We start from the raw sequence: 26,581 nt of genomic DNA on the forward strand, positions 1-26,581 counted from the left end.
GGGACTTCCAGAATGCAGGCTGTGAATCCTAGGGAATGCATTACCATCACCCGGGGAATTCTGGTTACATACTGCCCATGTTTTTTCTTGTTCTTGTGATTCAATTTACCTTGTTTTTTTGAGACAGAGTCTCACTTTGTTACCCAGCCTGGAGTGCAGTGGCATTATCTCAGCTCACTGCAACCTGTTTGAAGTGTTTGTTTTCTGGTGTTGTAAAGAAATACACTTGAATATAAATTTAATTTTTTAGTAAGGCCATTTTTATATTGTTTATAGAAAGGGTATACTTGCTAGCAGTTTTGTTATGAGAGTATATTGAATAAAGGAGATAGGGTTATTTATAACCTGATGCATCCACCTTATTGCTATGTCTGGTTTTTATTGACCGGAATGGGATTTTACATTTTGTATTTGTTTTCATTGGTTAGTAACTTAGAATTTTTTAAAAGAGGCAAAGGCAGAACAGAATAAAGGAAGGAGGAAGTAACGTGTGGAATGTTGAGAAAGGTAAAAATGCTTTTAAATAAGGAGAGGAACAGGCTATGACTTAATGCTTTCTTGGACTAGTATAAGTATGCCAGGGCAAATATTTAGGCTAAATTGTGGGAGCTCAGAATATAAAATATATTGATTTTTAAAATTATGGCTAGCAGATATTTAAGAATACTGGCACAGGTCTTTAAATTTTGCTTCTAAGAGAAGTTACTATTTATTTTTAATTAGATGGGGAGGAAAGGCTTTGAAGAGGAACCTCTATGTTACTTTTTACAATTCTCCCTCTTATAATTTTTTAAAAATTTGTCTGTTTTGATTTAATTGCTTTAAGAGAAGTAATGTTTTGAATAGTGTGAAGGAGAGTTAGGAGTTAACTTTGTAAGAGTGGTAGAGATAAGTTTTTGTATCAAATTTTGAAGGCAGGGAATAATATAATAGCTTATAAGAATAAGTATATTATTAAGAGTGAATTATATTATTAAGGTGAGAATTGAAGTTAATTTTTTTTTTTTGAGACAGAGTCTCACTCTGTCGCCCAGGCTGGAGTGCAGTGGTGTGATTTCGGCTCACTGCAAGCTCCGCCTCCCGGGTTCCTGCCATTCTCCTGCCTCAGCCTCCCCACTAGCTAGGACTACAGGCACCCGCCACCATGCCTGGCTAATTTCTTCTTGTATTTTTAGTAGAGACGGGGTTTCACCGTGTTAGCCAGGATGGTCTCGATCTCCTGACCTTGTGATCTGCCCACCTCGGCCTCCCAAAGTGCCAGGATTACAGGCGTGAACCACCACGCCTGATCAAATTTTTTTTTTTTTACTTATTGATATTTTATTATTTTAGAAAAAGGGTTATTTTAGATTTTTTGGCACGTTTATTGGATAGTGCTGTTAATTTTTGTAATGCTTTTGTTACAGTTTTGTTAGGGGCAGTATTAGGAATAAAGGTACAATATTGAGTTTTAATTATGACATAATTTTTTTTTTGCTAATATTATATTTAAAGCTTTTTTTAGGCAATTTGTCTGGTAGGTCCTAATTGCTTAGCTATTTTTTTGATGGCGTTTTCAGTGTAATTTATGAATTGTTGCTGATTGTAACAGATGTAGTTTATTTAGTTTACATTTTTTTATTCATAGTTACTTACCAGAATAACGTGGATTTAAAATTTGCAGGTATTTGATTTTGTGTTTTAAGTTTATTTGGAATTTTTTTTTACAGGATTTTAATGGCATTTATGTAAACTTGAGGATTAAAGGACTTACAAGGAATTTTTTTTGGCCTGCGGTGTTTTTAGTTTTTTAGATTGATGAAATGCTAGAGTGAAGGACCACTAATTGGATTAGTACTGCTTCAATTATTTGGCACAGTGTTTAGTAAGGGTCCTTTACAGTACTACCATATATTTGTTTGGGGATGGCTAAGCATGGATTGATGGGCAAGCTTTTGGAAAAGCTTGAGCTTCTTGCATTATTTTTTAAATGCTTTTAAGGAATATTAAATTTTTTTCTTGCCGTGAGAGGCACAAAGTAAATTTGGCATTTAGAAAAGGTGGAAGCTGGATTGCCCTCAGGGGCTGACGCACAGGGTGTTGAATTTTAGGAAACAGCAGAGAGACCTTGGCATGATGGATTGTTTTAAGCAGTGGAATTTTGAAGAAGAGCTACTACATAGTTTATATTTGGTTGTTGAGGAGACCATTTAAGGGGAAAGGGGATAATTTGGGCCTCTGGAGTACCATGTGTACAAGTGTAATAGCGTAATAATTGTTTTTAAAGTGTGAACAGAATATTTATTTTAGCTAGGCATTTGTATTTTGATATATTGTTTTGATGGCTAAGGTCTGTCTTCAATTTTTTATTTTTATAATAGACATTCTACTTTTATTAGATGTAGGAGTAACTGGTGTGGGATTTAGAACTTAGGCTACTGAAGAAGGGGAAGATGGAATAATGTGTATTTTAAAAATATTTAGGGTTTTTAAAAATTTATGTCAATTTCTATATTACAGAAGTGATTAAGGGCCGGTTTAGAGTTAGTTAAGGTGGAGGTGGTGATAGAAGGACAGGGTTATATTGATAAAGGTTGACAGTTAGAAGGGATAGGTTTTTTAATGAAATAGATGAAGGGTTTTAGATTTATATAATTTTTTTTTTGTGTGTGTGGAAGTTTAACTTTGCTCTTGAGTAGTTTAAAGGACGTAGTTCCATTTATTGCAAGGTTGTTAGGCTGTAGTGTGTCTGGAGTTGGTTCCTTCCAGTGGGTTTGTGGTCCTGCTGACTTCAAGAATGAAGTTGTGGACCTTCACGGTGAGTGTTACACTTCTTAAGGGTGGCACGGACTCAAAGAGTGAGCAGCAGCAAGATTTATTGTGAAGAGCGAAAGAACAAAGGTTCCACAGCGTGGAAGGGGACCTGAGCAGGTTGCTGCTACTGCTGGCTAGGGTGGCAAGCTTTTATTCCCTTATTGGCCCCTCCCATGTTCCACTTCTGTCCTATCAGAATGTCCTTTTTTCAGTCCTCCCTGTGATTGACTACTTTTAGGATTCTGCTGATTGGTGCGTTTTATAATCCTAGCTACAGAGTGCTGATTGGTGCATTTTACAATCCTCTTGTAAGACAGAAAAGTTCTCCAAGTCCCCACTCAACCCAGGAAGTCCAGTTGGCTTCACCTCTCAGTAGGAGCAGAAAATTGGCGTTTTGGCTGCAGGTCATTATAACGACAAGTGTTAGGGGTACTTGTGTTAATCAGAGGGCCAGGACATAAATAATTTGTGTGAAAAGGCTAGCTGTCATTGATTTTTTATATTTTTACAAGGTGTGATAGAGCAAGCATTAAAGGCAATGGTTTGAGGTGAGTTAGATTTAGTTACATTAATAATAACGGAGCTAGTAACAGAATAAGGAAAGGAAAGAAATAGAGAAGGTATATGAAAATTAAGCTTTTTAAAATTTTAACTTAGTAGGGCTTGATTTTACTATAGTAACCTAAGATGTTTTCTTGATTTGAGTATAGTGGGTCCATTTTTTCTTGGCTGTGCGGACGGCAGTCTTAGTGGTTAACAGCATAAAATAGGGTCCCTCCCAGGCTGGCTTGAGTTTTTTATTTTTTGATAAGGATGTGGTTTTTAGGCTGGTGCTGGTGTACTGGAAATTTTAGGGTTGGTACCTGTGTTAAAAGATTTTTAGTTTTGAGGGAAAGGAAAGTGGAAGATAAATTAAGTTTATAATTTTCGTTGCATATTGTAGGGCTTGAGGCCCCATGGCAACGTCTTCTGCTCCATTTCTGCTTAGTCTTGCCTAGGAGATGTTGCGGCCCTGCCCCCTCTTAAGGTCTTGGCTTTTTTGTGGCCTTCACTGCCCCTGCGTGTTGTGGCCTTGGGGATGAGGGACCTTCTGACTTATCTGGCCACCCTTGGGCTTTAAGAAAGTTAAACACTATTTTATATTTGATAATGCTTTTTGTATGAATTTTTTTACATTAATGTGCTATAAATGTTAAACTTTATTTTAATAAAAATTTATAGACTTATTTACTTTTAATGTCTGACTATAAGGTTAAGGTTTTTATAGGCTTTTTAAAACTTTATAATTTTTGTTAAAGAGCAGGTTAGGGCTTTAAGAAAAATTTATTGTGCTTTTATTTTAGTTGACAGAAAAACTGGATACTTCTTTACCTAATATGTTTACATACAGAATTTTCTTTATAATTAATAGTTAAAATTTGCTTAAACTTTTCCTTTGTTTGTTTTTTGAGATGGAGTCCTGCTCTGTCACCCAGGCTGGAGTGTAGTGGTGTGATCTCGGCTCACTGCAAGGTCTGCCTCCCGGGTTCACGCCATTCTCCTGCCTCAGCCTCCCGAGTAGCTGGGACTACAGGTGCCCACCACCACACTCGGCTAATTTTTTGTATTTTTAGTAGAGACGGAGCTTCACCGTGTTAGCCAGGAGAGTCTCGATCTCCTGACCTTGTGAGCCACCACGCCTGGCCCAGTATACATCTTTAACTTGTGACTGTCCACTTTCTCTTTTTTTGAGATGGAGTCTTGCTCTGTCGCCCAGGCTGGAGTGCAGTGACGCAATCTCAGCTCACTGCAAGCTCTGCCTCCCAGGTTCATGCCATTCTCCTGCCTCAGCCTCCTGAGTAGCTGGGACTACAGGCGCCCGCCACCACGCCGGGCTAATTTGTTTGTATTTTTAGTGGAGACAGGGTTTCACCATGTTAGCCAGGATGGTCTCGATCTCTTGACCTTGTGATCCGCCAGCCTTGGCCTCCCAAAGTGCTAAAATAACAGGCATGAGTTACCAAGCCCGGACTTGTTTAAACTTTTAAAACAGAATTTTTTTTAACCTTTTAATGTAGGTAAAAATTCATATTTTTATGTCTTTTTGTAATTACATTAAAAGTATATTTTTAAACATATTTTGTACATAAACTGTTTTTTAAATAGTTTTACATTTAGGAGGCCTAATTGCTTTTAAATTATATAATATTTTTGCATAAACTTTTTTATAACTTTTATGACTTTTACAGACAATTTTTAACATGTTTTAACTTTCTGCCTTTCTTTTACATTATTTCTTTTCCTAGTTTTACCCTGTGTCTTTCTTTGATTTTTGTCTTTTCTAGTTTTACTTTTTTCTTTTTTTGTTATTTGCACTTTATTTTCCTTTTCTTTAATTTGCACTTTTATTTTTCTTGCTCTCTCTGTCCTTTTTTTGTTTCCTTTTTTTTCCCCGAGTTTTCCCGCTCTGCGGCTCCTGCAGCGCAGGCTAGGACCCGGGCACGGGCCCGCCCCCGCGTATGCGCTGCCGTCTGTTTCTCCTGTTTTATATTTTTCCCGATTTATTTATTTATTTATTTTTTATACACTTAGTTTTTTGGGCTGGGTGGGCTTTGCGTGGCTGTAGTCTCGGCCCCGGGCCGGCTGCAGTCCTGGCCCAGGGCCGTCACTGGCCCAGAGGCTTGGCAGACACCTGTCCTTAGTCCTAAGAATTAGGTCCTTTCACCTTGTGGGCTTTTCTTCCTGCGCCAGTCCCCGCCCTCTTTTTCACATAGAGCTGGGCTGGGGAGAGGGACTTAATTTTTGATGTGCCTGGCTGTCTGGCGTCATGCTTGGTGTTTTTGCTTTTTTTTTTCCCCCTTCTCCTAGAGGAGCAACTGGCAGGAGTGGAGCTTAGTTTTTTTTTTTTTCCCCGAGAAGAGGGAAAAGGGGAATTTTCAATGAGTATCTGTATCTCTGTGTGTGTGTGTATATATATGTATACATATATATATATATATTTTACTATCAGAGGTTTGTGTGAGGTTCAGTCCCCCCCATGGGGATTTCTCACCTCTTTTTGAGGTTTAACCCCCGACAATGAGGATTTATTACTTTCTGAGGTTTAACCCCCGTCAATGGGGATTTCTCACCTCTTTTTGAGGTTTAACCCCTCTTCAATGGGGATTTTTTTTTTTTTTTACCTTTTTTTTAACCTTTAAGACATCCTGACTAAAGAATATTTTACCACCTCCCGCGGCTTTTTTTGTCTAGTCCTGACTAAGGAACGTTTTACCACCCCTGCAGTTTCTCTCTCCTTGGTGTGTTTTAACTAAGGAATGCTTGGCTGCCCTGCAGCTTTTTCCTTAGTCTTGATTACTAAGGAAATACTTGACCGGCTCGCCCGGTGTTTTTTCCTCGGTCTCTGCACAGAGTTTTCTGGTTCATGTGATATGTGAGGATTTTTTGTTTTCCCGTTGCTGAGAGTCCGGGTTTATTTGACATACCGGGTGGGTTTTGAGCTCTTATCCTTGAGGCCACTGCAGTGAGGCGAGGAGCACGCTCCCTTATGAGAGAGGACTGGAGACCACCCCTGAAGAATGTATTCCCCCTGCATATGGGCCACCAAAATTGTTTGAACTGTTTGTTTCCTGGTGTCGTAAATAAATATTACTTGAATATAAATTTAATTTTTTTTAGAAGGCCATTTTTATATTTTCTGTAGAAGGGGTGTGCTTGCCAGCAGTTTTGTCATGAGAATGTATTGAATAAAGGAGACAGGGTCATTTATAACCTGACACATCCACCTTACTGCTATGTCCGGTTTTTATTGGCTGGAACGGGATTTTAAATTTGTATTTGTTTTCATTGGTTAGTAACTTAGAATTTTTTAAAAGAGGCAAAGGCAGAGGAGAATAAAGGAAGGAGGAAGTAATTTGTGGAATGTTGAGAAAGGTAAAAATGCTTTTAAATAAGGAAGAGGAACAGGATATGACTTAATGCTTGCTTGGACTAGTATAAGTATGCCAGGGCAAATAAATAAATGTCAGGGCAAAAAATATTGTGGGAGCTAAGAATATAAAGTATATTGATTATTTTTTATTATGGCTATCAGATATTTAAGAATGTTAGCACAGGTCTTTGGATAAATTTTGCTTCTAAGAGAAGTTACTATTTATTTTTAACTAGATGGGGAGGAAAGTCTTTGAAGAAGAACCTCTATTTTACTTTTTACAAACCTCTGCCTCCCAGGTTCAAGCAATTCTCCTGCCTCAGCCTCCCAAGTAGCTGGGATTACCAGCATTTGCCACCACGCCCAGCTAAATTTTTTTGTATTTTTAGTAGAGATGGGGTCTCACCACGTTGGCCAGGCTGGTCTCAAACTCCTGGCCTCAAGTGATCCACCAGCCTTGGCCTCCCAACGTGCTGGGATTACAGGCGTGAGCCACCACATCCAACCCAATTTATCTCAACAGTTCAAAAAATTGGCAGCAATCGAAACCTCACAAAATAGTTGCACACGTATAGTAAAAATAACTTTTGTTTCCCTGAACCATTTGAAAACAAACAGCCAACCTGGTGCCCCATCAGCCTGGAAAGTTCTTGCTCATTTTCTATGAACAGAACATCCTCCTACACAACCACCACACAGCCACTGACATCAGGAATTCATCCGGTTACATGCAATCACCAGACCCCACATAGCTATGCCAGCTGTCCCAATAATGCCTTTTAGAACAAAGGTTCCTGCTCAGGATCAGGTACAGCATTCAGCGGTGGCATCTCCTTAGTCTCCTTCACCTGGAACATTTCTCAGGATATCCTTGACTTCCATGGCCTGACACTTTTGAAGATTGCAGGCTGGGTATTTTGTAGAATGTCCTTCATAAGGGTTTCTCTAGTTCATCATGGTTAGATTGGATTGGGTCAAGCTGAGTCCTTCTTGTGACATCTTGTCAGGTTGTGTGAACTGCAAATTGTCCCATCACTGGTGAGGTTGACCTGGACCACTTCTTAAGGTCATCTCCCAGGCCTTGCCCCTGCAGAGCTACTAATTTTTCCTTTGAAATTAGCAAGCATTTTGTGGGGAGGATCTTGAACCTGTGCAAACACTCCATTCCTCACCAGACCTTTATAGGTTTATTGGTATCACTATGGATTTCTGGTTTTCCGTTTTAGTCGATGGGTTATAATCCATTAGTGTGATTATGTGGATGCTCAGATACTCCTTGATGTGGTCAGTGTGGCTTTTCTAAAGCTGGATCTGTATCCTATGACATTGTCATCATTTCTTTTTACTCTCTCTTTTTTTTTTGAGACAGGGTCTCACTCTGTTGCCCGGGCTGGAGTGCAGTGGTGAGATCATAGCTCACTGCAGCCTGGAATTCCTGGGGTCAAGTGAGCTTCCCATTTTGACTTCCCGAGTAGCTGGGACCACAGGACACTATGCCCAGAAAAGTTTTTTCACTTTTGTAGAGACAGGGGTCTCACTATGTTGCCAAGGTTGGTCTTGAACTTCTGTGCACAAGTCGTCCTTCGGTCACAGCCTCCCAAAGTGTTGGGATTACAGGTGTGAGCCACCGTGCCCAGCTTCCTTCATTTCTTAGAGCGCTTTCTTGCTTCCTGGTGCAAAAAGGTGGTTCAAGTTCACACTCACACGTGGATACAGATTTGCATGTTTATTTTCATCTTTCTCTACCTCTCAATATTTATAGAAAATCTTGAGTTCACTGATACCCCAATTCTAATCCAACCCCACAAAGTGAATTCTACTTGCAACTTTCTTCACTTACTGTGAGAAAACTTGTTTGTATTCATTCTAAAGCATTTCCTTATGTCAGCCATCTTCCCATATGTCGGCCATCTCCCGCCTCTGCTCCCCCTCCCCGAGGTGGCCCTCTTCACCTGTTTGGCTGACATCTGGCTCTGGTCCCTGGTGTCCTCCCATCCCCCACCCACTCCAGATGCCACCTTGCTTTGCCCCACCTAATGGCTTTCGAACTTACTTTTTCAGCAAGGAAGGAAAGTAGAAAAGAAATGTTTTAAATATGTATTGACATGAATACATATTCAAACAGACACACACATATATTTTATGCCAGGTCTAAATGCAGTGCTCCTGGGTGTACATTTTGAAACATCGCAGGTGATTCGCCTGCCCAGCCACCCCTGAAAACCAAGCTGCGGTGCCTGGGGGTCAAGTGCTTTTGGAAGTTGCTTGTTTGTCCCTGTCGCCCAGTATGCGCCGAGTGCCGGCAAGTGAAATGATTGAACAAGATAATGAACAGCACAGGAGGAAAGAACATGGAGTTACAATCTGCATACTTGGAGAGAGAAATACCCCAGCTAGAAATGTGCAGCACTGTTCCTTCCCTAATTCAAGGAATGGAGGGGGCAGTGCTGGAAAGAGAGGAGCTGCTCGTGAGTCAGATACCAATGCTGAGAAGCGGGCAAAGCAAGATGAATGGTAGCCCTCTCAGCCCTGGACTCTGAGTCCCATCTTCACTTACTGGCAGAACACTCTGGGATCTGAGCAGCTACACAGAAGGACCCCCATGGTAACAACAGTGTGAAGGCTCAGTATTAGGCACCTTTGTACTGGCACAGCATTCTTCTCATGCAAAACTTAAAGCAGGGTCATCGGATTTCCAACCAAAAAACCAATAAATATTCATTGAACACTTACTATACGCTGGTGCTGTGAAAGGCACTGCAGAGGCCCTCAGGGAACTCTGCCTTCATGTAACATCTACCCATCTATCCATCCTTCTGCCTACCTATCTATCCATCCATTCTTCCTTCCATCCACCCACCTACCCACCCACCCATCTCTCTTCCTTCCCTCCCTCTCTTCATCCATCCATATGTTTATCCACCCATCCAGTTGTCCATCCATCTATCCGTCCATCCATCCAACCATCCATCCATCCATATGCTGTCTGTGCATCCATCTGTCCGTCCATCCATCCATCCATCCACCCGTCCGTCCGTCCGTCCGTCCGTCCATGCCATCCACCCACCCACCTGTCCATCCACCCACATGTCCATCTAGCCATCTATCCATCCATCCGTCCGTCCATCCATCCATCCATCCATCCACATACTCATCCTTCCATTCAACCATCTGTCTACCCAAGCACCTACTTGTCTGTCCATTCATCTACCCATCCTTCAAGTTCTGTGCTAGGGCCAAGGCATGGAGTTGGGCCATGCCCAGCATGGAGCCTCCTGGCAGAACACCTGGTATTTGAGTAGCTATGCAGGAGGGCCTCTATGGTAACAACAGTGCAAAGGCTAAGTATTAGGCACCATTGTACTGGCATGGCATTCTTTTCATGGCTAACTTAAGGCAGGGCCATTTTATCTCAGCAGCAGTGACAGGATGGTGGGCCCAGTTGGGAGGTGATGGAGGACAGCTGCAGCAGAGCATCCTTTCTCCATTCCAGTTTTAGTGTTGAGCATGGGAGCCATGTGAGCAACTGAAACCTGCTCAGTGACCCAGGGGGTAGCAGAGAGGATCCCAGCTCCAGCTGGGGCAGCTTGAAAATCATAATGCCCTTTCCTACTTGCTTCTGGCTCCTCGTCCAAGACTTAGAAAGGGTTCTGGTTCTATACCAGGAGCCTCAGTGTTGAAGGCAGCCAGAGAGCATTGGCTTGGCTCCTCAGGCTCCTGAGGGTGTAGAGGGTGGAACAGAAACAAAACAGCAGAGGTTGCTGCCTGGGCATTGGATGTAGAACACCACACCCAAATTACCCAAGCTGGTGGCCAGAGATAAGAAGTTAGAGGTATTTCCTTGCCTAGGAGACTGGGCTTTCCGCTTTCCCACCACTTCCTTAATGGACCATTAAGGCATTTGCCCATGAACTTAAAGTGACCCACATCCTATTCCCCTATATATATTTCTAGTTGGATCTCTCTGCCTGACTCTTAATCCCTACCTCATGTGACCCTGGGATGGAGCACTGCCCTCCCAACTCATGATGGCCTCCATGCCCAGGATCTATAAGTAAAAATCTTTGAACTCCTTTCTCATTGTGGCAGTGGATTGAATTTGCACCTTCCATTGGAAGAAGCAGAGGCTACCCCAGGCCATGTTTTCACCAGACGCCAAGGAGAACACAAGGTTGGTCCCAGCCACAGAGTGATGATCAGGTAAGAAAAAAGTAGACACAGGCCAGACAGGAGCCACAAAGCCATCTGCCAGTACAAACAAGCTTCCCATGTGAGGGACCCCCTGCTCATGGGTTGGGCAACCAGGTGTTAGGACACCTGCCAGGTAAGAGAAGTATCCCGTGAAAGGCACACTGTAAACGCCCATGTCCAGGTCCCTTTTCATTTCTCCTTATTGCAGGTTTGCTAGCTGCTCTGGTACTGAACTCCAGTTTAGCTGGGGGCTCTAAAATGGAGGGGCAAACAAGATCTTATCTGGGACGAGAGTTTGGAACTGTGACCTGCACTCTGTGACCAGAGCCCATTGGTAGAAATCAGCTCAGAAAAGCCAATTCTGAAAATTCACTCCCACTTTTAGCCCTGCGACTTCATGTCTTCTTGTGAGTTTGCTGAGCAAATGCGAGATCTGGGATTGTGGGGAGAATCTGGTCACTGGGCAAAGACATAACAATTCCTAAAATGCTTAATAATCAGTGCTTACTGCAAAGAAGACTGGCATGCAATATAATGACTTCATCCTCCAAGATGTGCATGCCCTGAGAACTTCCTGACATGCTTTGGGCGCCACACACTGGGTTCTCCAGGGCACCCACATCTGCTTCTCCAGTGGGTACTTGAGGAGGGAGAATTTCCAGGGTTAGGGATATACCGTCTATCCAATGAAAACACCCTGAGAAAGATGGGTGTGGGCAGAGGCCAGGCTGAGGAGTCCCTCCTGGCAGGACCAAGAAGCAAAGGTCATGGAGCAAGATCCAGATGGTATCTCAGGCCCCAGGGAACAGTTTAGGGGCCCCCTGGCTTAAACTGTAGGCACCATCCTTGGAGACCATCCTCGGCAAGAGCCCATGTCTTGGACAAGGAAGCCAGTCTGGGGCTTGTTAATGAGCAGTCACCCAGCCACCCAGACGGAGAGCCTGGATGAAGCCTCCCAGGCCCCTCCCCACAGCCCCTCCTCCAGATGGGGCGTCCACACCTCCTGTTTTGCTTGGGAAAGTCCTGTGCACACATCCCAAGTGGTTAGTGCCCACTTTCCTTTCCCCAAATGAACCAGTTTGGATGATAAATTGCAGTCACCTCACCTATGGGGACATAGGTGTTGCTTTTTGGTGTACCCTTCCATAAAAAAAGGTAAGTGTAAGGCCGGGTGCGGTGGCTCATGCCTGTAATCCCAGCACTTTGGGAGGCTGAGGCGGGCAGATCACGAGGTCAGGAGATCGAGACCATCCTGGCCAACATGGTGAAACCCCATCTCTACTAAAAATACAAAAATTAGCCGGGCGCGGTAGTGGCTCGCACTTGTAATCCCAGCACTTTGGGAGGCTGAGGCGGGCAGATCATGAGGTCAGGAGATTGAGACCATCCTGGCCAACATGGTGAAACCCCGTCTCTACTAAAAATACAAAAATTAGCCAGGCATGGTGGTATGCGCCTGTAGTCCCAGCTACTCAGGAGGCTGAGGCAGGAGAATCACTTGAACCTGGGAGGTGGAGGTTGCAGTGAGCCGAGATCGCGCCACCGGACTCTAGCTTGGGTGACAGAGCAAGACTCCATCTAAAAAAAAAATGTAAGTGCACATGTGTGCACACGTATGAATGTGAGTAAATGCGCATAAACTGTATGCACACATCCTCCCACCTCTAGGTAGGAGTTTATACTCGCTATTCCAACCATTGCCTCTTCCTCCTCCTGATGCATCCTGAGACACCCACAGCACAATATGTGGGGATGGTCCTCACTCCTTTTCACAGGTGCAAGGTTCTCTTCATGCACAGATCTCATGCGCAGCATTTCTGAGTGGTGTGCCTCAACTCCTCTCTCAGGTAGGGCCCTGCAGAGCAGAGCCAGTCTGAGGAGGCTCAAGAGGCTGAACCCAGCCTATGTCCTTCTATGGGCCTTTGCCCTTGGTCAAGGACTGTGCCTGCCCAGACAGGCACCTGTTACAAAAGACTCTCCAACGACACAGTACAGTCTAGCAGGGGCTCTGCTAAGAGCTATGGCCTGGGAAGCTGAGATGGAAGGACGGGGACCTCCCAGTGCTCTGAAGGGACTGAATGGATCTTAGGCTCTGAAAGATACTTCTAGCAGTGGCCAGTGTGGCTTGAGGAACAAGGCTTATCTTATTGCTTAGAATCAATAAGCTGAGGTCAATCGTGACAAATAGTTATTGATCATCCACTACAGGTCTACTAGCACTGTGCTGAGCATGTTCATGCTTGCCCATGTGTGCCCATGAATGCAGGTTTAGGTAGGGAGAGGTACTAACAGATGATCAAATAAGAAATTATCAGTTATTTTTCTGCATCTATCGAGATGATCATATGGTTTTTATTCTTAATTCTGTTTATGTGATATATCATATTCATTGATTCGTGTATGTTGAATCATCCTTGCATCCCTGGGATAAATCCTAACTGATATGGTGTATTATCTTTTTGATGTCCTGTTGGATTTGATTTGCTAGTATTTTGTCAAGGATTTTTGCATTCAATACAATTCAGCATCACTTCATGATGAAAATCGTCAAGAAACTAGGCATAGAAGGAACACATCTCAACATAATAAAGGCCATATATGACAAACCCTCAGCTAACAGCACACTTAATGGGGAAAAGTTGAAAGCTTTTCCTCTAAGGACTGGAACAAGATGAGGATGCCCACTTTCACCATTATTCAACATAGTGCTGGAAGTCCCCACAGAGCAGTCAGGCAAGAGAAAAACAAACAAAAGGCATCCAAATTGGAAAAGAAGAAGTCAAATCATCCCTGTTTGCTGATGATATGATTTTATAATTAGAAAACCATAAAGACTCTACCAAAAACTTCTTATATTTGGTACATGAGTTTAGTAAAGTTTCAGGATACAACATTAACATACTGGAAGCAGTAGCATTTCTATATGCCAGTAACAATCTAGCTGAGGACTAAATCAAGAAGGCAATCCCATTTATATTAGCTACAAAAATATCGAGGAATATATTTAACCAGGGAGGTGAAAGATCTCTATAAGGAGGACTACAAAACACTGAAGAAAAAAATTATAGATGACACAAATGAATGGAAAAATATCCCATGCTCATGGATTAGAAGAATTAACATCATTAAAATGATTATATTGTTACAATAATCTATAGATTCAATACAATCCCTATCAAGTTACCAATGTCATTTTTCACAGGATTAGAAAAAAAAATAAATTTCATGTGGAACTAAAAAGGAGCATGACTAGCCAAAGGAATCCTAAGAAAAAAGAACAAAGCTGAAGGCATAACATTATCTAATTTCAAATTGTACTACAAGGTTATAGTAAACAAAACAGTATGGTATTGGCACAGAAACAGACACACAGATCAACGGAACAGAATATATAACCTATAAAGAAGCCACATACTTACAACCAACTGATCTTCAACAACACCAACAAAAATATATACTGGGGAAATAACACTATTCATTTAGTGCTGGGAAAATTGCATAGCCATATGCAGAAGAATGAGATTGGACCCACACTTCTCACCATATACAAAAATTAACTCAAGATTGATTAAAGACCTAAATGCAAGACCTGAAACTATAAACATTCTACAAGGAAACCTATGTAAAACTCTTTTGGACACTGGCCTAGGCAAATAATTTATGACCAAGTCCTCAAAAGCAAATGTAACAAAAACAAAAATAGACGTTGGTGAGGATATGATGAAAAGGGAACACATACTGTTGGTAGGAATGTATATTCATACAACCTTTATGGAAAACAGTGTGGAGATTTCTCGAAGAACTAAAAACGTAACTACCACTCAATCCAGCAATCCCACTACTAGGTATATACCCAAAGGGAAATGACTCATTATATCAAAAAGATACCTGCATGTTTACTGTAAACACTATTCACAATGGCAAAGAGATAGAAACCACCTAAGTGTCCATCAATGTAGGATTAGATAAAGAAAATGTGGTGTATATATATATATATACCATGGAATATGACTCAGCCATAAAAAAGAATGGAATCCTGTCTTTTGCAGCAACATGGATGCATATGGAGGCCATTATCCTCAGTGATATAACTCAGAAACAGAAAGTCAAATACCACCTGTTCTCACTTATAGCTGGGGGCTAAATAATGTGTACATATGGACAGGCAGAGTGGAATAATAGACACTGGGGGCTATGACAGGCCGGAGGGTTTGAGGGGGTGAGGACTGACAAATTACCTATTGAGTACAATGCTCACTACTTGGGTAATGGGTACACTAAAAGCCCAGACTTTACCACAATGCGATATTTGCATGTAAGAAACCTGCACTTGTATCCCCTAAACACATTTAAATAAATAATAAAATAATAAAAAAGAAACTATCAGTACAGTGATAAAAGGTGGATTCTTTAGACAGGAAGATCAGGGAAGGCTCCTACTTGAGGACCATCCCTAGATAGAGAGTCAACTTTGGTCTTATTTTCAATGAGAAATGTCTTTTAAAATTTGAGCTGGGTCCCACATCTGCAAAGTGAGGACACTTTATGTTAGCAGATGCTCTTTCTGCTTGGTCTGCTGGTGCAAGTCATGGAACCTCCAGGAATACACATAAGAATGCCTCCTTTCCTGCACAAGGCCAACCCATGGCCTGGGAGCACCAGGCTGTGGTGTGGGCATCTCCCAGGAAAAAAATGCCTCTTGCTTTTCCTCAGAAGATTGACCAAAATTGACAACTCTCAGACTGTGTGCTAGTAAATCACTTGGGATTCTAACTACTTCTGAAAAAGGCTAATAAAAAGAAATGCAGCAAACACATTGTCAGTGAAATTTCAGAAACTCAACTACAAAGAGAAAGCAGAGAGCTTAGCATGTGAGAAAAGTAAGGACCTAGACAGAAGATGCTCTGGGGGCTGCCAGAGGGTCCCCCAAATGCCCCCCTTGCTCTGCTCTCTTTCCCTCTGTGTCCATCCAACTGGCCCCTCAGCTTCCACTTAACCCTTCTCATCAAACAGAAAACAAATAAGTAGTTCTTTAAAAAGTTTAAAGAACAAAAATGATTATTTTCACCATAGTCAAGATAAGTTGTTGATTCCTACTCCTGATGCCTGGTCTCCATTTGTCAAGTGTGTGGGCTTAGGTGTTTTGGTCAGTTCTAAGTTCAGGTTCTGGCTTTGTATCTTTCAGCCTGTGGGACATTGGAAGCTAACCTGTGATGGTTAGACAGCTGGTTAAACGTTATTTCTGCGTGTGTCTGCGAGGGCATTTTGGATGAGATTAGCATTTGAATTGCTGGAGAGCAGAAAGCAGATGGCTTTCACCAATGTGGGTGGGGCTCATCTGATCTATTCACAGATGGGAACAAAACAGTGGAGGACGACAGAATAACCAGACCTGTTTGAGCTGGGACACGGACTTTCTGCCCTCCGCACTCCTGGTTCTCAGGTCTTCCGATTCAGACTGGACCCACACCATCAGTTCTCCAGTTCTTGGGTCTTTGCACTACACCACTGGCTTTCCTGGATCTCCAGCTGGCACATGCCAGGTCATGGGAATTCTTAGACACCATAATCACGTGAGCCAATACCTACATTAGATCTCTTTATATATATGTCTTTTATTGGTTCTGTTTCTCTGGAGAACCCTGACTAATACATTATCTAATTCCCTGAATCTCAGCCTCCTTATCTGTGATTGGTGATGATAATGACAGCTCATGGGACTGCCTGATGCATAACGCGGACTCAGTAGATGACACTGTTCAAATTCCCATCCGATCTCACTAACCCCTCCCCAAGCCCTAGGGAAGGCCTGGTTCTCCCACGTGGCCAGGGCCTGGCCACTGAGTCCTGGGAGGCACAGTGAGAGGAAATGGGTCTAGCTCACGCCCATACCTGGTCTCTGGTCCCTTCTGACCTCTTCAGATAAGTGACACAGACGCTTTCTGGGAAAGTAACAGGTTTAAAAATGACTCCAGGCCATCATCTGTGTCAAGGACCAATAGAACAGAGGCTGCCCCATCTGCCTCCATACCAGGGGCTCTCAGAGCAGGACGCAGGGCCCGCACTGTACCCCTTTACCCTCATCCGTGGGGAACAGGTTCTGGGAAACCCAGGCTGGGATGAAGAAGGCCACTTCTCGCCATCATGCCCGCAAGCTCTCCCTTAACTTGCTCTTTCCTATTCCCGGGTGGCACCTTGGAAATTCTGTGCAGTTCTTCCGGTCACTTTCCTGTGCAGGGGGCTATCAGCCCCAAGTTTGAGCCTCCTGAAAGACTGAGTTAGCTGCCAGCTGGCTTCCCTGTTTCACCCTTTGCCTCCTCCCCTTCTCTGGCTGCCGTCTGTGTCCCCTGTGGGGCTAGCACAGGCAGAGAAGAGGGGCAGGAGGTTGGCAAAGTCTTTCTTGCTGTCTTCCTTCAGGGCCCGCTGGGCTCGCTGGAGGTCCCAGTTCTGGCCTGCTGTCTGAGGAAGTGCTTTTGTGGGTCTTCAGAGCTCTCTGCCAGTTGAGGGGCTGTGTCCTCAGGTCCCTGGGCTGCGGTGGTGACTCCTTTCACTGACTGCTCGTGTCCACCCTCAGCCCTGGCCTCAGGGGCTGGCCTTCTGTGTGGTCCCCACCATAGGTGAGTCCTGAAGCCAGCCTGCTTGGGGCCTCCTCCCTGAATCCATGCCTGGCCCTCGGACAGCTCACAGCATCCTGGCCTTACATCCCCTACGGCCACGTGTCCTGGCCTGCACAGCCTGCCGTAGCCCCACGAACCCTGAGCTCGCCAGTTGCTGCCTTCAGGCCCTTCAGTCAGGCGTCAGAAACTCGTCTCTGCAGCTCTCAAGCCCCACAGATGATGCCCCACACCTCTCAGCTCAACACGGGAGAGAAGACACAGGCAAAAGGCAGAGCACACTGTGCTTGGACACAAAGGCCTCTCTGTGGACTCTGAACCCCAAGTGAATTCTTGGAGCAGTTGGCTGCTCTAGAGCACCCTGTTGGCGAGTCCTGCACAGCTGCACGGGTGCCTTGCTGAGGCGCTCTCTGCCCATTACCCCAGTCCATGGACTCAGCCAAAACTCCCTATTCCCAGGAAAATGTGCATTTTATGCCTGGTCCCATAGGCCTCCCTCCTTGACTGGCCATGCAAAGGTTCCAGGTAACCCAAGGAGGCATCTGGCTACAGAAGCAACTCTGTTAGATAGATTCCTATTGCATGTGCTCTGTCCTCTTCTGAGGGTTTGTTTGTTTGTTTTTTTTTTTTTGCCTTTTTCTTTCTCCACTGGAAACACCTGTTGCTGAAACCCTAGAAGTGCCTCCTGCATCATTGGCACAGGATTCCGACCTGAGCATCAGCGGCTTTTGTGGGGACCAGGTGGCTGTGCCCTCACTCCCGTCACCATCCGAAGCTCGGAGTGGTGGTTTCACTTGCAGGCTGATCTGTCACCTGAGGTTCTACAAACTCTGCTGTATTTGAGGGATTTCGTTAGGGCTGTAGAGCCTGGTCAAGAGGCTCTACAATGATCAGACCACATTTTGACCTTTTGGCTCCTCCATTTATCATTTTTGTGGTCTTGGAACAGTGATCTAGTCCCACTGAGGCTCGGTTTTCCAATCTCTGGAAGGCGTACTGGAGGCCTGTGAGGTAGGGTTTGAAACGAGGGGATAGAGGACCCAGCACGGGTCCCTCTTATGGTCTCCCCCACCCCACCCCACCCTACCCAACCCGTGCTCACCTCCTTCCTTCTGTTCCCCCAACACCACCCAACCTTCCCACCTCACCTCTCCATTCTTTTCTGATGGGGTCACTCCCGTCCAGCCTTGGTTTAGTTTCCCCTCTCTGGCCATTCCCCGAGTTCTTTCTTCTCTTTTGTGATGTGGCAACCAGAACTGTGGCTTCCAGGGGGAGGGGACCAGGCTATCCTACTAAATGGGACAATGTCTGGGCCATTTTGGATATTCCTAAAGGGACCTAATCCTTTTGTTAGCTTACAGTTGATCACTCAGACTCTGTGGGAGATAGGGACAGACACCAAGTGGCCCCTATGTCCCCATTAGCATCTGAATCCCTCGGGCCCCAGGGAGCAGGCAGCAGGGGACCAGGCTGTGGCCTTAGGAGTCAGACGGGCTGACCAGCCATGGGACCTTGGGGGAAGCTCTTCCTGGATGGGGGTACTCAGGAGACGTGTATGTGATGATCACCTGTGATTACTGTCATCATTGCTGCTATCTTTCCCCACTCCTCTCTGTCCCTGGCAGAGACACCTGGACTGGATCCAGTCTGCCAGCATGTATCAGGCATCTGCCCTGTGGCAGGAGGGAGAGAGGCAACCGTGAAAACGACGTGAGGGAACGCTTAAGACCCATCACAGGTAGGACTTGGGAGGTGTGCAGAGGAAGAGAGCAGTTTTCCAGTCGACTAAGTCTTCAGAATGCTTGTCCTCAAATGTCCTACCAAGACAGGCTGTTGGTACAGACATACCATAGCCTTAAAACATGGAGGAAGGGTGTGCCAGCGTACGTGGGTTTCTAACGATCTCATCTGTAAACATGGTCTCAGATGCCACTGATGCTGCTGAAGCTCTGTGGGAGCCTCTTTTCCAGCCAGGGCCTCCAGGGAGAGCTGACCCATGAGGCACTAGGCCCTGCCTTGGTGGGTGGATGAGGACCCAGGCGCCCGCTGCAGGGCCCATGAGCCTGAGGGCAGCCTGGAGCTGCATGCAATCCTCCTTCCGTGGGTCTCCCTGGGTTACTGCTCACACTTTCTCATGTTTGGCTGAGACCTTTTCTAGGAGCAACACCTTTGCTTTCAGGTTCCAGAGAATACGAACTGAAGAATAAGCCACGGTCAAGGCTCTGTGGCTGCCCTGTTGGTCTGGCCACACTCTTCATTCGACGCTAGAACATCCAAGGTGGTTCTGTAGGAACAAGCTAGTCCTAAACATGCACAGATGTGGAGCCTTTTTGCTGGGAACACATAAAATATCCACGGAGCTCATCTGGGAAACACCAGGCTAGCTTAATGAGCTTCTGCTTTCAGGGTGACTTCTTGAAGCCACAAATTAATTAGTTGGGGAAAAAATCCAAACTTCAGAGCCAGGTCCGCGCTATGGCAATGTGTGGGAACGCTCACCATCACGTGTGACCTCCAGAGGCCAGCTGTGCCCTGAGGGCGCACACCTCACCTGGTCTATATAACAATCTTCAAGGAAAGTGGCCTGGAGGCAGCTCATGTGAGCTCACCTCTGCCTGCATAGTGCCTATGGGGGCTGCGTACCCTTCCACCAGCACCTGGCAGGGGCCAGCCATCACCCACAGTCCTTCGGTGCATCCTTGTCTTGAAGCTAATGCTGGAAAGCTGGAATCTTTCTGTCTTCCACAGCATGAGGGTCCCACATTCCCCCCGTGCCATCCACCCCTGCTGTGTGTAGCCCTGGGTGGCCTGGAGCTGGAGGTGAGTTCTGGGGAGAGCAGGGGCAGAACTTACCCCCCGCCTGTGCCGCCGTTCTTGCTGAAGTGTGTGCGCGGCTCACTGGAGGCCAGCTTCAGCAGCTCCGTCCACTCCCGCTCCCACTCCTCCTCCGTGTACACCAGCCCTGACTGGCAGAGGGGAACTGGCTCAGAAGCGGGGGCGCCACAGCTGCGCTGCCCTTCTCTCCTCACCCTCCCAACCCAGACCAGCCTCACGGAGACCCAGGCCAGGCACATCTGTAGGTAGCTACCAACTACACTAACTGCACCCTGTTGGCCACCTTTGCTATGCACACTATATTTTCAAAAGCTCCAAGCTCGAATTCCAGAGCTGTTGGGAATCTGCCCACCAACAAGGGTCATTCTCAGGGGCTGGGGATGACCGAGCATTAACCTGTGCATGCACCTAACTGTGGCTGGCCAGTACAAAGTTTAAAGGGATAATGGATCAACTGTAGTCAGAAAGCAGGCGGATTCTTCTAGGAGAGCAAGGTCCTCATATTTACCATGCTTGGGGACAATTGGGAATCCCTTTGGACTGAGCTCACACACAGGGGCTAGAGCCATGGGCTGCACCTGACAGCGGGCGGCCATATATAGAACTCATCATCCAAGCCAGGATGCTTTTGGGAATGAAGGTAGGCAGCTTTCATAATCACGCCTTAAGGAAGCACAAGTGGACGCATAGTTGCTGTCTGCCGAGACTCTGCTATTTCAACAGGCTCCTCCTCCATGGGCTTAAAAGCAGGCGACTTTCCGGATCCCAGGGGCTGTTTGTGCCTCCCCTCTTAAGACAGTCTGGGAACTAGGGATCATGCTCTGGACTTGACCATGGCCCGAGGCGGCACCTGACCTGGGTCCCGGCCTCCGGCCATGCCAGTGGATACCAACCTCCTTATTCTGCTGCGTCTGCTGCCACCTCCACCTCCGCTTCAGGGCTTCCCTCTCGGCTCCCGTCCTCATCATGGTATAGAGAGCTTTCCGTAACACCAGGTCCCGGTCGTGAAACCCCCACATTCCTGGAGCCAGGAGGCCATGGAGAACACAGGAGAGAAAGGACGTGAGGAAAAGACAAGCCAGAGGTGATGCAAACTACCACGACCCACTGGGAGGGCCTCCTGTCTGCACGCAGAGCAGCCTCCTTACTCAGCGGTTCTGTTAATTCCCTTCTAGCTTCTTCCTGAGGCTTCCCATTAAGGCAAGTAGGTGAATGAAGCAGCACATCCTGTTCTTAGCAAAATAATAGTGGGTGAAAATCAAGTGCTTTTCCTCTCTGGTGCCCTTGGCAACCTACTGTCAATGTTGCTGGTTTGCTTTGAGGACCTAATGGTCATTATCCAAGTCTTACATTTGGGTGGGGGACTGACTAGGGGACAGGGACAGACTGTCCAGTGTCCTCATGGAGGGCTCCAGGCGAGGGAGGCCATTAGCATCCTGGCTTCTCCAGGGCCTGCCATTTCCCTCATCTCCAGCCCTGAGGCATCTCAGCTTCCTGAGAAGCAGAGTGTCAGTGACACCACTGCACACACCAGGCCCACGAGAGAGTGCCTGCTTACCAGCGGGAGGGTCTCCCCCTGTGTCAAGTGCTGAGAGGATATAGAGGGAAATGAACCATCTCTGAAAATGTGCTCTTGGCAGCTCAGATGTGGTCAAGAACCCCAACTCGTGGGAGAAGTGCTCAAAAGAAGGGCAGCCCTGGCTGCAAGGGAAAGCACAGGGGAATCCATCCATCCATCCATCCATCCATCCATCCATCCATCCATCTACCCACCTACTCATTCTAGGTGCTGGCAATATGCATGGCAGTGACTGGGACACATGAAGTTCCTAAAATCTCATGGAGCACATATTGTGGGGAAGTGGGAAGTGAGGCAGCCATGAGGTTGGCACAGAGTGTACGATGCTGAGGGTGGCAGCTCCATGAGGAGAGGTGAGGCAGGCAGATTTGCTGTGGCATGAATGGAGACATAGGAGCAAAGGCTTAAATGGGTGGAGGAAGGAGTCAAGTTGCTGTCCCAGCACAGCGAAAGGCCAGGGACATACCCGGAGGTGGCAGTACTTGAGAAAAGGCAAGAGGGAAAGATGGCTAGAGTGGGATTGAGGGGAGAGGGAGAGTGAAAAGGGGGCTCTCAAGGGAGCTGTGAGCCTCTGGAGAGTTTTCAGAAGGAGAGTTAACATGAACTGATGTTTTCAAAGGCTCAACTGGCTGGGCATCCTTGGATATGCAAGGGACAAAAGCATTTCCATGATCCAGACTTCACAATGAGGCTGCTGTTTGACACAGATGAGAGATTTATTCTTTCAGATTCTTTCCCCAGGTTTTACAAAGAACAAGGCAAAATATGCTCAATAATATGGGAATAGTTAATATTAACCACTATGATGAAATATGACCCAACTACTGAAAATCATGTGTCTGAAAGATAACAGCAGGGAAAATTCTCAAGTCGTAAGGGAAAATGTTGCATTCAAGACTGTGAACACAGCAAGATCATCATTTCACCTAAAGAATAGACAGAAGATTGGAAGACGATGACACCACCAGACTGTTAAGAGCGGCCGCCGCTGGGTGGGGGTCACTGATTTTCATTTTCTCACCATGGTGAACGTGGACTACTTTTGCAATGCCAACAAGCAGAGTGTGCTCCAATGACATGGAGATGAAGCAGGTAAGTGGGTGCCTTGCCTTTCCTCACTGCAGGTCAAGTCTGGGGAATGTTTCCCTTGCTCTTGGTCTCCATCCTCCTCTGGGACCCTTCCAAAACCCTGATGTATTTCCCTTGAAGCCCGTTACAGTCTTATCTCACCTACCTCTTGCTGATTAGGCCTCACTGCAGGTCCAAAGAGAGAGGTCTGGGGGCTGGCCCTTGAGGTAGGTCACAGCACCCAGTTAAAGCCACGTCTGTTGGGGATGCGAGTTTGACCAAGGACCGCATTCCTGTGTGAGGGTCACGTGTTTTGGAGAGGCGCTATCCTCCAGAGCGGGTAGGGAGCAACCAGCCCTGATGGTCCCTGGTGCAAACCCAGACTCACCTATCAAAATGGATTCGGCCTTGTGCATCTAATGCTGGGCCTAAAGGGATAACTGAGGTTCCAGAAAGTCGATGATGATCCTCAATTATCCAAACATTTCTGTGTTGTGTGGCTCTGTGTGATTGGGAAGCTCACGTCTGTGTTGGACAAGGCTGCTGATCTCTGCGGTATATTCTGAGTATGCTGACTCCCCTGTGATTTATCTGAGCAGTACCTACGTCTGTTTCCATTAGTCCAGGCCAATTGTTGACTGCTGTCAATGTAGTGGATCCTCATTTACTCAGCCTCATGCACTGCTCCCAAAACTTCCTGCTCCAGCCTTACCTGTTCACCCCTACCTCCAAACACCCTGTCCATTCCTGCCTTTATGCTTTATCTGCAGGGTCTCCCTGCCTGCAATGTCCTCTTCTAGTCTCTGAAGTTCTTCAAGTTTCAGTAAAGATCCCACCTCCTCCAGGAAGTCCTTTTTATTTGTACCAGGCAATAGTCTCTAAGTCCCATCCCTGTGGCTATGCTTAAGGCCTCCTTCTCTCACGCCAGGTCTTTTCTTATGTGTATTCTGTCTCTCTACCAACTGCAAGCTACTTGACAAGAAGGGCCAGGATTGTTAGCTCTATCTCCTGGGGACTTTCCCAGATGACAGTGACATGGGTGACTCTATTTAGCATATATCTTTCCTTCAATAACATGTCTTTCCTTCAATAGCATATGTCTTTCCTTGCGCAGGCCTGGAGCCTGGCTACCCTCTGTCTGTGCTGCAGAGCTTACCCAGTGAGGCGGCATGTAAAAGGCAGTTCCCATCCCCTGTCGTGGCCAGAGGAAGAAGCCGTTTACAGCTTGTGCACACAGTGGACCACCAGTTCAGGCGACCTGGAACAGAAGCTCACTTTAGAACAGGATCCCAGAAAAGGCAGGGGCCATTGGGGGTGTTTGCTAAGGAGGCACAAACATCAGGGATAGATTTTCTACAGGTTTCAGTAGAAAGGGGGAACAGTATGGCTACTTCTCTCCTCAAATAAAATACAGATTTCTTTTCCCTTTGAGGACAAGAAGTGGCCAAATCCTCCCATCAATTAGCATGAGCATTAAGAAACTCAAGGCCAGTACCTTCTCTCCTTGAATCTGAAAACGTATTTTACACAAGATAAAAAATTTCTCTGTCATTTCCTTGAGTACAGCTTTCCCTCCTGAAAGCTATTTTTTCCTTTAGCCATCTAGGTTTTTTGATGCACTCATACCTTTGAAAGTACAGTTCATATTTCATTTGATTCATCAAAACCATTACAGCTATGTAGGTGTAGTCATGTTAAATTTCATGAACATTTACATTTAGAGACTTCTACTTCAGGGAAGATAGAGCAGATGTACTTTTTCCTATTCCTCTTACTAAGTACAATGAAAAGCCCTGAAAAAATTATGTATAAAATCATATTAGAAGACTCTGAAAATTGGAGAAGAAGTGGCAGACTAGCTAGGACCCTGAGACTTGAGGAATGACATAATGGTGGGTTCCCTGGAGTTTCTTTTTGCCTAACATATCCCAGACTAGATACTGTAGAAACTGGAACCTAGAAACACCAATGAGAGCAGGCCACAAAAAAAACACAAACAAACAAAAAACAAACAAACAAACAAAAAAACAAACAAAAAAACACCAAAAAACCAAACAAACAAAAAAACAGAAAGAAGACAGAAAAGAAAAAGCATGCTCTCTCTAGACAGAATACCAGGAAAGGGGCAGCTTAGCAAGACAGTAGCTGCTTAGACATTTCCTCTTCTATTCCAGCCAAATGCCGCAGAAAAAATTACAGACCGACTACCACCCCTGCCAGCAACGGTCTAGTGGGAAGCCTAGACTTCCACCCTCACCAGCCTGTAACAAAGTGCTCATCACTGCCTGCTCCATTGCCTGGGGAGTGTCAGAGAAGGCTGAGTTCAATGCCAAGACCTCAACCCTACTGGGTGGTAGTAAGCACCTTGCCCTCTATCTTCAGAGGACACATAGGGAGCCTGGATTTTCACACTCATCTGGCTGTAATGAGAATCTCCGCCTCCTCTCAGCTAGGGAGTACCCCTGCCAAGAAGTACCAAGCCCATTCCCCAGGTATCTACAGGGGCAGAGGGGGAACCTATACTTCAATGACCCTCTGGCAGTTGTCAGGCAATGGCCCCCTGAACCTACCAGACTGGCGTCAGGAGGTCTGCTAAAACACAAGATTTAGGTAAGACCCAGAGTCCTATAACTTAATACCCAATATATACCCTCTTAAATAAAAAAAAAAAAATCACTTATACCAAGAACCAGAAAGATTTCAAACAGAATAAGAAAAAATATGAAAACTGAGATGACAGATGTTAGAGTTTATCTGACTGGGATTTAAAAGTAGTCATCCTAAGAAGACTTCAACAAGCAATTACAAACATACCTAAGACAAATGAAAAAACAGAAAATATAGTAAAGACATAGAAAGTCTTATCAAAGCAATAGAAGATACAAAATAGAGCCAAATAAAGAATAAAAATATGGGCAGATATAATAGGGACTGAAAAATACAAATCTGATTTTAAAAACTCAGTGGATGTGCTGAAAAGCAGACTGGAGAGAAGAGAACAAGAATCAATGTAATATAAAGGTAGAACATAGAAATTACCCAATTTGAACAATAGAGAAAAATTAGACTTAAAAGAAACACACATATACAGAACACAACTGAGGAAGATGTGGGACTGTGACAAAAGTCTGGAGTCCTGTAGAAGAGGAGAAATAGGATACAGCTAAAAAAGTACTCAAAGAAATAATCACTAAAAAGTTCCCAATTTTTGCAAATGAACAAACAAACATACAGATTCAAGAAGCTCAGCAAACCCTGAACGGACAAAAACCCATAGAAACTCATGCCAAAATATCATAGTCAAACTTCTAAAAACTAAAGACAAAGAAAGAAACCTTAAAAACTGCCAAGGAGAAACAACGCCTTACTTATATGGGAAAAACAATTTTAAAGACAGTGGATTTCTCATTAGCTACCACGTAGGCCGGAAGGAAACAGGATAACATTTTTATTTTTTGAGACAGAGTCTTGCTCTGTCACCCAGGCTAGAGTGCAGTGGTGCCATCTCAGCTCACTGCAACCTCCGCCTCTTGGGTTCCAACCCAAGTGATTTTCCTGCCTCAGCCTCCCAAGTAGCTGGGACACGGAGAT

General features: G+C 45.2%; 1 protein-coding gene across 2 annotated transcripts in view; it reads right to left on the minus strand.

Annotated features, from left to right (window-relative positions):
* Nucleotides 1–26,581, minus strand: part of OTUD7A (OTU deubiquitinase 7A) — a 370,674-nt gene that overhangs the window by 22,261 nt on the left and 321,832 nt on the right. Inside the window, exons 5-7 of one of the 2 annotated variants that reach the window (XM_023195665.1) lie at nucleotides 24,147–24,248; nucleotides 21,237–21,364; nucleotides 20,362–20,453 (exon numbers count right to left, since the gene is read on the minus strand). In XM_023195665.1, coding sequence (XP_023051433.1) covers nucleotides 20,362–20,453; nucleotides 21,237–21,364; nucleotides 24,147–24,248 — 322 coding nt within the window. Of the gene's footprint in view, nucleotides 1–20,361; nucleotides 20,475–21,236; nucleotides 21,365–24,146; nucleotides 24,249–26,581 lie in introns of both variants that reach the window. The other variant, XM_023195666.2, reaches the window with a different exon arrangement.

This window comes from Piliocolobus tephrosceles, chromosome 6 (genome assembly GCF_002776525.5).
Source record: "Piliocolobus tephrosceles isolate RC106 chromosome 6, ASM277652v3, whole genome shotgun sequence".
Classification (NCBI taxonomy): domain Eukaryota; kingdom Metazoa; phylum Chordata; class Mammalia; order Primates; family Cercopithecidae; genus Piliocolobus; species Piliocolobus tephrosceles.